General features: G+C 36.5%; 1 protein-coding gene across 1 annotated transcript; it reads right to left on the reverse strand.

The window, feature by feature from the left end:
* Positions 1-219: 219 nt before the first annotated feature.
* Positions 220-11,881, reverse strand: LOC132546764 (alkaline phosphatase-like). Its single transcript, XM_060210482.1, has 10 exons — positions 11,809-11,881; positions 10,573-10,793; positions 8,099-8,273; positions 7,279-7,448; positions 6,653-6,763; positions 4,223-4,325; positions 3,937-4,077; positions 3,629-3,820; positions 1,390-1,515; positions 220-503 (listed from the first exon to the last, which is right to left on the reverse strand). The coding sequence occupies exons 1-10, from the start codon at positions 11,879-11,881 to the stop codon at positions 220-222; spliced, it is 1,596 nt and encodes a 531-aa protein (XP_060066465.1).
* Between the last annotated feature and the right edge of the window lie 4,750 nt (positions 11,882-16,631).

Below are 16,631 nucleotides of genomic sequence, written 5' to 3' on the forward strand. Positions count from 1 at the left end.
CAAATGTTTGTTCGCCTGTCAGTTAACATAGTAAAAAATGCCCAAAATAAGGAGTTACTGTTGCATAATTTACCTAATCCGTGCACAAATATCTGCATTTGGTGTTAGAAGTGCACGTAACTTTAGACATACCACATAATACATAAAGCTATTAAGACGTGTGTGATTATAGATTTCTTGTAAACTAACACTTAACTAACTACACTAAACAAATAGATGTCAAAAACATATATTAGTCTGCACCGTATGAACTAAAAGTATGATTAACATAGCCCATTGTGGAGTATGTGTCGGTCCAGCGTTGATGATGTTGTAATGGACGCAGTGACCCTTGTTGATCCCCATACAGGAAGCGTACGCCATCACGTGAGCTACGTAATTCTGTTCATGTACCCCGTGTATGAGGTGCGCCATGGGGCCTTGCGCGTAAACTGCTACGTCATCAGCTCCATGGGTGTCTTCTCCCAAAGGAACTGCGCTCGGGAAAACGTAGTCGTTAGTAGCTACACAAATAAAAGAGAAAATGGCTGATGTTAGTTATTATAATTATAACACTCCTCAAATATTTCTGTATTATCTACGAACCTTTCATTTAATTCATATTTGTTTACGGTAGCAAGGAGAGGGCTTGCATTGGCTTCGCCTGTTGCCCAGTTCTATTTGCCTATATGATCATGACAACCAAATATTCAGAAATAAAAAAAAAATGTCAAAGGATTTTCACGAAACGTAAATATGTGGCAAACATGTTCTCAAAATTATCACGAGGCAGCAACAACTAAGACATGTGGCATACTAACGGCCTTCATATCCTACAACGAATTATAATTTCCGCACAAAAAGCCCATTGATCTATCCCCATACAGCTATCATGTGTTGGAAGAAGTTTTCTATTTCTGAAAACATCTATCTCAGAAATCGTGATTTAGGGAACAATATATTTAATATTTATTTAACTGCAACAAGTTTTAACGACAGGTGTTACTATCAAGAAATGGGAAGTTTTTACGACAAGGAAACGCCACTCCTATCATGCATTCCTTTGATTTGTCAGAGGTTAAGATCAAGATAAGGTGCTCATACAGAGGAATCTGTATTATCAGGAACTGTGGATAAATAAAGAAGATGAGTTAAATTTTTTTAGATTTTCTTAATTATCACGTTTATCTAGGAATTTCTTTTTGTAAATGATATGGAGGATTTTACACATCTTTGATGATGTATATGTTAAAGTAACATTAATTAAAGGTACGTATATTAGCTGTGCCACTATATACAATTTATTAGGGAGGGGTGTAACATTAATTAAAGGTACGTATATTAGCTGTGCCACTATATACAATTTATTAGGGAGGGGTGTACCCAAACACTACATAGTATTTATCTTACTAGTGTCAGTAAACCGGGGGTCCGCTCTGCTTCCGTTTTCATACCCGGGACCGTTCCCGTAGGTAATGGTGGTAAACCCTTTCCGATCTGGTGGAAGGTACTGTTCAGGCACGTCATCCACAGCACCTTCATGTAATATAACAAATCAATTATTTATGGAGAGTGCGTGTTTTGAGGTCGTTACTGACACAACTTTACACGGTATTGTGTCGTAATTTTACTTACTTGGCAAGCGTGGAAGACACGTTTTCATCGCAGTGAAATTCACTGTTCATAGAATTAGTTTTATATTTCGGAACACAATCAATATTTAATAATAAAGATGCTCATTAAATTAGACAATAAGGGCTTTGTCCAATAAATCACTGTTTATTACAATCAAACTACACCAGAAAGTCTTTCTTTCTCTATTATACTGAAAAGTCTGACTTCATATACGTTTTTGTAACAAATCAAAAACAGGAACTGAAGTTTTACTGATGTATTCAATCGTTGCAATTAAACAAAACCTGGCTACATTTCATTTAATAAAATTTACAATCCATATTGTCTATTTAATGAAGGAACCTCTATGATGAAAGGAAAATCACAAATCAATCAATGATGCGTGTGTCCGCTTTGGGCAGTGATACAGGCGGTGCAACGCCGTCTCATGAAACTGCTGAGAGTCTGGAAGAATGCCAGGGGCAAATTGTTCCGTTCCTGCTGGAGGAGTCTCTGGCCTAGCTGTGTCAACGTCAACGGGGCTCCACCAGCAGCGATTCTTCTCCTAATTTCATCCCACACAAGTTCTATTGGTGCAATATCCGGTGAAAGAGACGGCCAAGGATGGACATTCACATTTTTCTGTGCAATGAAACCCATAGGTACTCGAGCAGTATGGGACGGGCGTTATCTTGCTGGTAAAACTGTAGTTGCGGCTGTGCAGCAAACAAAGAAACGACGTAAGACGTGAAGAGGTGTCCGATGGTGGTAAATGAAGGCTCTTTATACCATCATGCTGCCGCCATCCCATCTGTTAGTCTGCAGGACACAACAATCGGCATAAAGTTCGTTATGACGACACCACACACGCAATCGGCAATCAGCTTGGGAAAGATGAAATCGAGATTCTTTTGATAAAAGAACTCGTCGCCAGTCAACACGACACCATCGTTGATGATGCCTTGCCCATTGAAGACGTTGCTGTCGATGGCGCTGAGTGATAATAGGCCCTACGTAAGGACGTCTGTAGTTATTGATATGTTCACGTTTGCGACGCCGGATGGTCTCGGTTACGAAGGTGATTTCCCCGGATGTAGCTATATTGGGCCTGAGTTGTCGCCCTTAGTCTAACCCGTCCGGAGAAGATCCGAAACGGAACTTGTATGTTGGAAGCGTCCAGCAAGCCTGGTGATAGTGCTAACATGACATCCCAATAGTGCCGGAGGTACCCGCCTGCAAACTTCCAAGAGCCGTTCCTCTCTGCAATTGTGTTAAACGTGGCATAGTGTTTCGTGAGTATTATTCGCTCTACCTTCAGTGAATAATGTTTTTATGATGAACCACTTTATAAAGGACACATCTCGGTGAAAACTCACCTGTATTTGCAACATCCGTGATTGCACGTGCAGAATCCAATTTTACGCATTGCGCATGTGTCGGTGCGAACAGTGTCGGGAGTGAACAAAAATCACCTCATTTACATTCACAACTTATATTATTGATATTAACAGTAGTATATAAAAGGTCAAACTAAAACTTTTCACGTGAAAATGTACTTGCGTTTTTATGGGGTTCAGTATAATAAAACATAAAAATTGCTAGTATCCCATACATCTTTCACTGGTATACATGGAGACCAAGTGTAACATTACATCAATATTCTTCAAAATGTTGATTCCACGTCCTGGGTACATCATTACTGAAGAGTAATGTTATACCAGACACTAAGGTAATATGAGGAAGAAAGAGCCTGCGAAATATCTCCAGGTATATTACCTTCTAAGACAAGCACATCAATTAGAACATGATGACATGCAATATCAATCATTTTTTATAATGATTCAAGCTCTTTGACGAAGCTAGAAAAAGATATGCATAAAAGTAAGTTTTAGAGGGATATCTATGAAAAATGTACCAAAGGAAAATCGTCTTCTGGATGTTTTGGTTATGAATTTAGCTGCAAGTGTTACATATGGACAATAACTAACTAGTATTAAGCTGTCAGAAACCGTAAACAATAGTATCAGCAGTATACCTAGGATATCGTTTCCTCTAGATGGATACCCGCCCACCGCGAATACGTGTGAATGGTCTGCCGTTACTACGATTAGCGTGTCCTCTTCGTCTGTCAGTGTGACAGCCTCTTTTACGGCGTCCTCTAGAGCCAGGGTTTCGTGGAGGGCTTTCTTTGCCTTGTTAAGGTGGTGGGCGTGGTCAATACGGCCCCCTGTTGGTAAGAACATAATGTGCAATAAAGATGAAATCTTACATTGATACCACGGAAGATCATTACACTCTTTATCAAATAGCTCACATTACAAGGTAAATCTGGGCGATATATACCTTCTACCAGGAGGAAAAATCCTTTGTCGTTTTTCTGTAAAATTTTAATAGCCTTTGACGTCATTTCCGCCAGTGAAGGTTCTCCTAGAGGACCATTGTCTCTCTCAAGCTCGTACTGCATATGACTGGGAGCAAATAGTCCTAAAAGTTCAACAGAAGTTGCAGATGGTGCATTAGACACTTCCAAGTATCATACTTAAGCTATTACAAATGCTTCACAGAACATCACAGTAATCAGAGAGAGCATCCGATTTATTCTTCCACACCATTTGTATGAAATACGTACCTAAAACACTGTCAACATTGTTGGGATCTATGGCATCAAACTGGTGTTTGTTCCACACATATTTGTACCGTTTCCCTTCTTCTTCTCTCTGCTCCTGCCAGTACTACGTGTTGTGAGAAGGGAAAAGAGCCATAAGTTATAATCATATTAGCCGAACATCCTGCGCGACCTTTCCAATAATAGATTTCACGACACAAATCACTGCCTCAGAAAAGGGATTGTGTCAACACCGGAGATAAAGTTAGTTTACTCCTCTCCTTTATCATAAAACAGTCTCTTGTTACACGGATTTTTATAATATCTTTCCACTAAGGATATCCATCACTTTTCCAATTTCGTTAACATATGGGCAAGAATTAGCTAATGTAACCCTAAGTGTGACATTGAAAGAAAAAGATTGAAATATTCATAAGCCTACAAATTTTGTTTGAAGTATAACTTTAAATGGTGACTTTCTATGTGTAACAAAAACATCATTTTGAAACTTACTTCAGTTAAGAACAAAGAGAATTAATGAATTTAGAGCATGTAACATTGACACTGTTCCCAAACTGAGATTGGTGGTTCTTTGACCTGTTTAAAGTTTAGTATTTGGTTTGTTTATCTCAAAACATTGTCCATCATCTCGACTTAAAAAATTGCGTTTTTCAAATTTATTATGTATTTAAGATATTCTATGAAAACAGGTTTCCCCTTATTGTTCTGTCAATGTTACATGCAATTATTAGGAGATAAATATAATCAGAATTATGTTCTTGGTAAACAAGAAAAGTCTTTTTTTTTCATTGTGTTACTGTCGTATACAGAAAATTCTATCAATATTTTTGCAACCTTCTCATTTCAGTAATAAAGTAGTTACACATATGTTGCATGTAACATGGACACAAAAATTATAAAGCGTGCCAGAAATGCTATTAAAACATAAAATTTCCCCGAATACACGATCTGTATGTAAATTATAATTATACTCCCACATATCTCAAATATGATATCGTTTAAGTAGTCGCATGTAACATTGACAACAAAAAACGTGCAACTATTTATTTTCGGGTCAAGGATACGTACGGAAATCGTTCCCACCAAAAAATCGCTATCGTGACGTCAAACCTGTTTCAAATACCAGATCTACTGGGTTTTTTTTTTTTTTTTTTTTGTTTGTTTGTTGAAAAATACAAAGACAAAATCACACAACATTTTCAAAGATCATATTTTACTCCGAATGTGTGAGTAACACTTTGTTACGTGATCAAAATTACCAGATTCCGTGGTCTCCTCCGAGTTCCTCTACACCAATAGACGCTATTTTGGAAAACTGCATAGTCACGTGTTAACGTAACTGGGAGCGGGTCGAAATATCGCATAAAACATTATCGTTACACGATCTGTTACCGAAATACAACTGTTCTAAAGACAGGGGGTATTTAAGGGCAATTTGGACACAAAAATTAATTATAATTTATTACCCGATATACTTTCCGAACTCCATTTGATTGATGAAAATTACGACAATCATATCATACCTTGTGTTGACACTTCGTAAATTTGCAAATGCCGTGTCGAAGACGCGTTTCCAAACAAATTTACTGAGGGAAACGTGCACGTAACGTTTGTTGATGTAAAAAGTTACGTACATTGGTCTATTTTCAATCCTATTTTTTTGCAGCATTAATCAAATCCTGTACAAAACAAGCGTTTTTTTATCGATTGACCAATCATTTTGCAGTTGATTAACAACTTTTACAGCACCACAATTCTTCAGGCATTTAATAAATACGACTAGAAGTTTCACTACTGCAGAAATATCACACTTTTTGCCTATAATTTATCCACTGGCGGCGTACAACTTGTGCTGCTTCCTTGTCATTTAATCAATTAGATCAATTGTTTTTTCATATGACGATAAAAATAAACCAACTTTAATAGTTAAACAATGTTTATTCTCCATACTTGCATGATTTTGTTTGTTTTATTGGATAAACTACTTTGACACTAAAATTTCATTGGCGAATTCTTGCCCATATATTGAACGCAAACACATCCTTATTTCCACCTGTTCTGGAACGCTGAGCGTTTTTGGTTTTTTCAGGTTTTTAGTGTGTAACAATCAACATTATATTTTGGTAAAAACAAGAAGATATTGAAATCAATTGATCTAGGTTTGAAAGAAAGAAAAGAATGTCAATTAAAGACACTAGAAATTTGACTTCAGTAAAATATTTCTATTTTCTCATAATAAAGAATACTAACAGTGTCTCTTCCTCAGCAAGTGTTTATTTCGTGATATGCATGGCCGGAATTGTCGAACGATATTTGTCCTAATATTGTTCTACCTAGAGCCTTTGGTAGCCGTGCCATATATAATAAGATATGTTAGTGGGATCAAAGATGATGCCAGAAGTAATTATCTTTATCTGTTGGTAAAATACTTACGTTCAGAAGATTGCGATTGTCCCGTCTCTGGTATCTTGCATACGTAAAATTTGCCTCTGGATCAGGAACATTATTAGGAATAAAATGTCTCCTTCCTCCACCAAAAGCTACCTGTTTCATAAATAGACTGAGAGTCCCAGAGGGCCACACACCATAGCTAACGGGATATTTATAAATTGTTTTCAATACCGATCCAGATTATGGATTGCATTTCCTGTTCGACGTTAAAAAATGACGTTGTGTGTAAACAGTTCTCAAAGCTTCAACTCTCACGGAATCTGCGCGTGATCTTTAACCATTCGTCTGTACTGGCAAATACCGGTATACAAGCATGGTATAGTCAAATCAATGACGGCACAGATGCAGTTATTTTTGTAGTGGGCTTTTTCAGGAGAGCCCAGAAAACAAGTTCAAAACTTTTGATGAGGTCCATTACTAAGAAATGTAATGAGAAACACCAGAAAACATTTGTCAAAGACTCGGATGTCCGAGTCCAAAAATCATTACAAAGTATCAACAAATGATGTAAATAATCAAATTTACAGGGTCTTAACATTCAGTACAATACATGCCTAATGCACCAGTAACAGAAAACATTATGGTACTTCGATTTCCACCAGACGTACCTCGATGTGTCCATTCTCGTAGACGAACTGCTGTGCAATGTCCCGACAGTTGCCTGCGACGTTTGTCATTTTAACGTCACCCTCCCAATCCCTTTCTACAGAGTGCGCGTACGCCGAGCTGGGTGTGGCGTGAGTCAGACGTGTTGTCGTTACGATACCTGTCGACTTACCTGGAAATAAGATATACAGAGATAGGCAAAGTCAAAAGATGTAAATGTCGACAGAAGTGAAATTGTCATAACTAATTTAGAATTTCAAAATGTTAATGTTTGTTTGTCGGATTTTTCAACCAATGAATAATCAGAGTCATTTAGAGGCGGGAATTCTTTATTGTAGCTGGCTACTTCAATGAACAACATGCATGTTGCATGCTATACAAATCACTTGCTGTAAAGTGTACACTTTCCCAAGGATAAATCCAAAAGCATCACACGGCAGTTCATGACCTTAGCAACCTAAAGAACACAGCTGAGTAGGTTTCATCGAACCACACCAGTCGTATCATATTCAACTGTGACTACATAGTTTGTCGCTCTACAGATTGAGCTGTTATGGTTTCCTTTACAAAACATCGCATTCTACATGCAATTATACTCTAAGCGTGTAAACTGATGCACGACAAGACAGGAAATGCCAAGATGACATTTTACCTTACATGCTTTTTATTATACTTTCTTTAAGATAGATAGGTCTCATTACATCACTGAGGTCAAACAAACAAAGATTATAATTATAATATACGGCGTCGAAAATAATATTGAAGTACCATACAAGATTCATGCGACATCGTTAAAACAGTACACCATTATATAGTACAGACCTTCCTCTTCTGCCCAGTCCACCATAGTTTTAAGTTTAGCCCCCTGAGAGGACTCACAGTCCCCTCGTGTTGCCGAAGCGTCCAGACCTACGAGGTAGTACTTGGTTTTTACACCGGACAGTAACGCCGTGGCCGTGGACGCCGAGTCTGCTGTTTGTCGGTCTACTGGGTACGTCTGGCAAGTAAAAGGATATTGTAACTTAAGGACACCGTAACTTAAGGATATTGTAACTTAAGGATATTGTAAGTAAAGGATATTGTAACTTAAGGACATTGTAAGTAAAGGATATTGTAACTTAAGGATATTGTAAGTAAAGGACACCGTAACTTAAGGACATTGTAAGTAAAGGATATTGTAACTTAAGGACATTGTAAGTAAAGGATATTGTAACATTGTAAGTAAAGGATATTGTAACTTAAGGATATTGTAAGTAAAGGATATTGTAACTTAAGGATATTGTAAGTAAAGGACACCGTAACTTAAGGACATTGTAAGTAAAGGATATTGTAACTTAAGGATATTGTAAGTAAAGGACACCGTAACTTAAGGACATTGTAAGTAAAGGATATTGTAACTTAAGGATATTGTAAGTAAAGGATATTGTAAGTAAAGGATATTGTAACTTAAGGACATTGTAAGTAAAGGATATTGTAACTTAAGGATATTGTAAGTAAAGGACACCGTAACTTAAGGACATTGTTAACTTAAGGACATTGTAAGTAAAGGACATTGTAACTTAAGGATATTGTAAGTAAAGGACACCGTAATTTAAGGACATTGTAACTTAAGGACACCGTAACTTAAGGACATTGTAACTTAAGGACATTGTAAGTAAAGGATATTGTAACTTAAGGATATTGTAAGTAAAGGACACCGTAACTTAAGGACATTGTAAGTAAAGGACATTGTAACTTAAGGATATTGTAAGTAAAGGACACCGTAACTTAAGGACATTGTAACTTAAGGACACCGTAACTTAAGGACATTGTAACTTAAGGACACCGTAACTTAAGGACATTGTAACTTAAGGATATTGTAAGTAAAGAATATTGTAACTTAAGGATATTGTAAGTAAAGGATATTGTAACTTAAGGATATTGTAAGTAAAGGACACCGTAACTTAAGGACATTGTAAGTAATGGACATTGTAACTTAAGGACAACCTCACTCCAAATTATCTCACCTCTCTTTTACCTTCTTTAGTAGCTGAAAACTCACCATATAATCTCAGAAATGCTAACAACTACATTTTACCTAACTTCAGATTACAGCTTATTAACAAATCATTTTTCCCTTCTTCTATTCGGCTCTGGAACAATTTAGATATCAATATCAGACAGAATGAGTCAGTCACAGCTTTCAAAAAATCTCTTTGTTCACTAAAAAATGCCAAAGTTCCTATTTATTATACAATTGGTGATAGAAAAAGTAATGTTTTACATGCAAGACTAAGAAATGGATCTAGTACATTAAATAATGATTTATTTCATGCAAATTTAATTGATTATCAACACTGCCAATGTGGTCATTCTGTTGAAGACACATACCATTTCTTTTTTGTTTGTAATAAGTATGCAGACCAAAGAATTATTTTTTACCGAGAACTAAATGATTTTATCCCATTGAACCTGCAACTAATCTTACATGGAAGTAATAAATTATCCAAAGACGAAAACAGTAAAATATGTCTTCACACTCAGCAATTTATTATTAATACAAATAGATTTTGATCCACCTCCCCTCCTCCCCTCCTCACCTTCTGTCTTTCCATCTCGCTCTCCTTCTACTCTCTCCTTTCATCTCAGCAGAACTCATTTTCTATGATATATCTTAAAATGCCACCTTGAATATGTATATTTTGTAAATATGTTGTTGGGAAAGGGCTTAATATAAGTTGGATAACTTGTGCCCAATCCCTTGTATATAACTGATACAATAAAATATGTTTAAATCAAGGACATTGTAACATAAGGACATTGTAACGGAAGGACATTATAACTTAAGGATATTGTAAGTAAAGGACATTGTAACCCAAAGACAGTGTAACTTCACAGAGCATTATGGAAGACGGTTTGTAAAGAGAGACACCAAGAATTGAAATTAAAACAAAGCTGGAGCAGACTGGAAAGACAAATACTAGCAAATGTTGCAATGATACAGGAGTTCTTTTTCAGCCTCTTCAATGTCCCCTCAACAGAGGACATGAAAGAAACACACCTGAATCCCCGATTCTACAGGGGCTGTTCTTTTTCCTTTTACAATCATGCAGTGGTATGCATTAGACCGTGTGGAAGAATGCAGACCCTATTCAGAGGTTAAAGAAACCATTCGCGACTTACACGTGCGTCCCACTATTAGCTGCCCAATATCAGACGTATTCTATCTCCGCTCCTGTATAAAAGTAAAAGGACTTCTGAAAACCTACAGTGTACTTCATGTATGAGTTTATTCAAAGTGACAGAGAGAAGAATACCTTCAGAAGCCCAACATGTGGGAACTCTTCAAATTTCAGGACGGTTTCCTCGCCAGTTCGTCCCTGAATCTGACCTCGTCGAATTCGGGCAGCTGTTGCAGTTGATATGCTCATGCCGTCGCCGATGAAAAGGATAACGTTTCTCGCGATGTTGGTATTAGGGAGGGAATTCAATGCTTTTCTCATGTCATCCTGGGCCTTGTTATTCCAAAACTGTGGAGCTAGACAATATCAAAATCAGTTAGTATCAGCATTTTAATACATGTAAATATATTTCTAAAATGAACGTTATGTGATGAAATTGATAATATTTTATGCTGTACAAATGACTTTTTTTTGTCTGCATATTTCTGTAAAAAAAATAATAAATAAAAGAACAATACCAAAAACAAAACAATGGTTTATTCATCAAGATTTTCCGCCTGTGTCCATTTGTGAAATATATACATTTAAATTGAGCAACATGAAAAACCAGAAAAGATATCTTCCGATCAGGTCACAGCAGCCTCGTTAAATATGCGTGGAATTTGCTGTTAATGGAACTTGGGCAAGGGGCTAACGTAATAAATGTACCAACCAAGTTTCATCAAAATCTGACCAGTCCTTCAAATGATATCATGCGGAAAACAGCATCCGGGCGGACGGAAGGACGGACCGACGAAACCCATTTGTATATCCCCGCCAACTTATTGTGCGAGGGATGATAACAAACAAACAAAGCAAAAGCACTTGAAAAAAATCTTGAGAGTTTGTCCCAAAGGATATTCCGGTAACCCGGAAAATGTCGTCCGATTTCATACTGTTTATTACACGCTTTTAAAATGGCGGCATCCATAAGCATTTTGAAAAAAGTTGACACATGTTTACAACGATACGAAAATGAATTGGCAGTATTTAATGAGCGACATTGATGATATACGTATGTGAGAGAGGTCGTTACATGTGTGGTATACACTACAGTACACTACGCCGGCGAATCGCACTATATTTAATTAACTGTCGTATTTTTATATATTTCACCAATGACCCTACACCAGTACTGCTCGGATAACTAGTACTATGTATTGTGTGAATACACGACCTTTGACATTACACACGTAGTAGTATCACGCAAGCATGTGGCATGTTGCGTAATATGTAAACACAAAAGACCAGGTGAAGCTTCTTGACTACAACACGGCGAACGTACTGAAAACCACGTGGAGCTCAATGTGAATGTCATGGAAGTCTACTTACCGTGGTCCTGTTGTGGTGTACAACTCGACGTCATTAAACACATCAGTACCAAGCTTAAATCAAGTAAATCCATCATCGACCTGCAGGGAATCAATATAAATGTCACGGCTGAATAAAAATCCCACTCGGCGTGTTCTTGATTAGTCTACTACCGTTAAAGTCCTTTAGTACTTCTGTTTCCGTCTAGGTATGTCGATCGAAGGTTCTCTGCTACATTACACTACACACGCATGCACATATGTTTAACCACTCACCGCGAAGAGGAATTAAAACTGTTTTTAAAATCATTCAGGCAAATCCATATCTGATGAAATACTTGAATGACAAAGACAAAAATAAGTCCGAGCTAAAATATAGTCCGACTCTAGTAGGGTATGTTACCCGCATCATTAGTTTGTCATATATATATATATTGAAATACTACATTAATATTTCATCTCTTGTAACTCCAGGAAAAGTGTTTTGACGGATAAACTTACAAATAATTGAAGGAAGTAAATATATAATGAATGTATTGTGATTACAACAGGGACTTATTGATCAGGCACCAGAGACGATTTACCCATAACTATATCTACCTTGATTTGGAAACATCTGTTATCAAAAGGACGAGAATAACTTCGGAAAGATTATATAATCGGATAAAACGCAAAATGCTAAAAAAATGTTTAATTCAGTAACCATCAGAACGAGGCTGCACTACTTATGATCAAAAGGAGCGAGTATGTAAAACAAAGATTAATAGAAATAGCGATCTTAATTATAACCTTTGCGATATTCAAGAGCGGTGATGGTCATTTGGGGTTATTTAAGTAGTCGCAGTTTCATTTCAATGGCATAAAACATTAAGTAAGTCGGCACAATGAGGATTTTTCTTGCTCTATATATAGAAACGGTGGCCTCATTTCCCCCTGAAAGTAGATCGTGTATGATGAAATTGCTTTTAATAAGTGCGTATTATTAACTAAGACCAATTTACAACTAAAGCAGATAGAGACAGAAGTCCTATGTATAAATTACGAGAAAAAATGTCCTGATTTCAAAAAAAAAAAACAAAAAAACAAAAAAAATGAACGCGAACTCGCAAAAGAGGGTTGGAAGAGAAACGAAGTTTTATCGGGTAGCAACTTACGTGATATGGCACGGGCGCCATTCAGTTTCATAGATAGAGAGAGATATTTGGCTCCGGGTCAAGACACCACATAGTTCAAGAGTTCATGGTTCCAAAAAATCATGACAATTTGTTGTGGTAGGGCAAGGACGTGCATTCTATTGGTGGAAACCAAGTGACTTGATTTCGACCTGATGAGATCGATGTCTGAAACGTGAACAGGTAACGACATGACGAGTTATTTCTTTATCTCCTCGAAATACTCCGGGAGAGGTTTTAATTTGAATGATGGGTAATAAACGATACATGTTATGCTATATCGATCCGCCCCCTGATCAGCTGTAACATTACAATACTTCATTATCTTTTATTTACATACTTTGAATCAAAACACGTGCGTATGTTTACGATATAGTAACGGGAAAAATCCGAATGGAAGTGTATGATAACTCCAGTTATGTTCATATATGATCTATATTAGCCATAGTTTTAGTCACACTTTGTTGTAGATTCGCCATTTTTTTCAAGTCCCCATAGAGGTACACAACTGATCATGTTTTGATAATCTTTCACCTTCTTTCATAGCTCACACATCATTGATTAGCTTTGTCGTAACTCGTAACGTAGGGTTTTAAAAGATTAAGGTTGATAAGAATTACGTGGAAGTTTTACGGTCGTCATAATGATCACATTGAGAAATATTCTATTTCTTTGTGTGATGTGAAGCTGGACGTGTTTGATGCTCGTTAGTTTGCCTTTTGGCTCCGTTGTTTTATACCTTGTTCTCAGCTAAGAACTTGACAATACTGACTTGCTCTTCCGGAACATCTGGTCTCAATCTCCTTGCACTTCTTCATGTGTCTCCGTGTAAATATTTCCTTTGTTCATATTTTGCCAAAGTTTTATTGTTTTTTAAGTTTGAATTATGATTAAGTTGACATATTGGTATGTTTTGTTGTATTTTCTTCATTCTTTAAGCACTCATAGGTATCCAAATTTTTGGAAAAGATACAGACCCTCGAGAAAAAAGTGCTGTCGTAGATTGGGTGTTTAGTATACTCTTATGGTCATATTTCCTCTACAATTAAATGGTACTGAATGTTAGATTTCCTACAACGACAACTTTCTCTCAAACACGATATTAAGCATGATGATTTCGATTGTCATATTGTGAATTTTCCATTTCTATATTGCATCCTCCCTCCTTCCCTGCTATGGTATATGTATGACGCACTTGATTCGATAATCGATGTCTTGTTTCCAATATCGCAATTTTCGAAGATGTGGACAGCTGACAGATATACACCCACAATATGATTATGTTGTATTGTTGATGTATGCAATACGCTGACAAATTAATTGAATGTGGAAATGTTGTTGGCATATTGTTTAGACCTTTCTATCAAAATCCAAAAAATCCCAAGTATATACGCTGTTTCCTTCTGTTTCCTCTATACCTATGTAGACAAAGAATCATGATTCCGATTTCAATGTTATAAAAAATCCTCCTTACACAATTACCAGAATTTCGTGCATTCAGGACGATGTGCTAACACTCGAAAAGTTGTCTTCCTCCTCGCGTACAGTTGGCTTGCATACGCAGAAAGCCGGACAATGCCACAGATAATCAGATGTTCCATCTCTTCTAAAACTCGGTGTAAAGGTCTGGGTTTGTTAACTGAATCAGCTGCTTAGCTAATCAAACTTAACAAATTACAATCAAACGACTGTTTTAAAACCTGCACTACTTTCTTCCACTGTCCGAAAAATCTACATGTGTTAGCCGAAAACAGAGTACCTGTCATGATCGTCCATTTCTCGATGCCATGTTAAATATGTCTATATTTTTACAAACCAGTTTGAATGACGTAGTCCTGATATTCGTACTAATAGGCCCTAGATCATAACTAACAGTTTAATAAAAGTATTAAAAGACGGACCATGTTGGACTCGCAAATCTCATATAGTTTAAATTCGTGTACAGAAAATAACAGAAATTCATTAATGGATACCATTAGATAAGGGAATTGTCAATATGCATCCAGAAGGATTCCCAAGGGTGTGAAGAAACTCAGCAGACCGTAACGGACATACCACGGCCACATCTATATAGGCGATCAGTAATAGGGATAAGGAGAACACTGTTATCGTGAGCTTTGTTCACGTGACAACCCACACTTGTCAGGAAAGTCACACTTGGCTTCTTTTTTAAGTCATGTTTTAAACTCTCTTTTGTATTCTATATTTACATTATTGGAAATCTTAAATGCGATGTTTCAAATAAATTTATTTCAAAATACACCAATATAAGAATACCAGCGAAATCAGGCAGTGAGCCGATGTCGGGTATTACGTTTTATAAATTTTGGAATTAAAGTTCGGTCTTCGCCTCAATTTCACTAGTTTTATTTAATTGTTTTTATGATATCATTGTGTATCACGGGATATGTAACGTATGTAAAACAGAACCGCTACACCAGAAAACAATAGCTTCAAAATCTCGCCATATTTCAGCTCTTTCGTGAAAATATTGTTACGTAGATTGTTATTTCGTTTTTTCCTTAATAAAAGATAACATATCGTATTTTGGGAAGTTTTCAGTGTAGGAAGTAGGGTGCATGACTTGCTAATATACAGACATTTGGGTTTGTGTGATGTTATCATAATCGTTCATTTATGTAATCTTAAGACATCCTTTAAACTACCGGTCACATGATGTCATCTTTGGTTTTCTGTGTATATGTGTGTACTTCCCACAAATACAAACACATGATGTAAGCTTTGGTTTTCTGTGTATATGTATTTAATTTCACACAAATACAAACACATGATGTAAGCTTTGGTTTTCTGTGTGTATGTACTGTCATATTTGGTTTTCTGTGTATATGTGTGTACTTCCAACAAATACAAACACATGATGTCATCTTTGGTTTTCTGTGTATATGTGTGTACTTCCCGCAAATACAAACACTTGATGCCATCTTTGGTTTTCTGTGTATATGTGTGTACTTCCAACAAATACAAACACATGATGTCATCTTTGGTTTTCTGTGTATATGTGTGTACTTCCCGCAAATACAAACACTTGATGCCATCTTTGGTTTTCTGTGTATATGTGTGTACTTCCCACATCTATAAACACAGAATGTGTTCAAAATTTGGAGGGAATTACATATGCAATAACATTTCAAATTTTTCACTTCATCGTGTGTATCGTAACGGTAACACAGTGGTAAGCTCTCCGTTCTCGACGCCAAAGGTCGCAAGAGTGTCCCATATTTATCATGCTTTTGTTTTTTGACCAAAAGAAGGAAATTATCACGAAAAGCAAAGGCGGAAAGGTACATAAAACATTCTTTTCTGTTCACCCTATTTTTAAAAGTAGAAATGTCATCTTGTTATATCTAGAAATAATGAAAGAAGTCAAGCTGATCAATACATTTTCTCGTGTAAATATGTCCGAAACATTAAAAATGGCAACATCTATCATTCAGAACAGAAAAGGATATGAAATTTCTTTTTATCTGATTGCTAAATATTTTGGCATGAATTACTACAAAGATATGTTTTTTTAATGATAACTAAGAATTAAGATTGATGTAATTGTTATCAGTTTCAGAAATCCTTGTCAGCGTTGTGGTGGCTTCATTTCTTGAGGGAGTTTGGCTGGGGGAAACAACTTAGAAGAAAACATATGATATTTTGGATAAGC

The sequence above is a fragment of the Ylistrum balloti genome, unplaced genomic scaffold (genome assembly GCF_031769215.1).
Source record: "Ylistrum balloti isolate Yb309-2 unplaced genomic scaffold, AGI_CSIRO_Ybal_v1 Utg369912, whole genome shotgun sequence".
In the NCBI taxonomy this organism is placed as follows: Eukaryota; Metazoa; Mollusca; class Bivalvia; order Pectinida; family Pectinidae; genus Ylistrum; species Ylistrum balloti.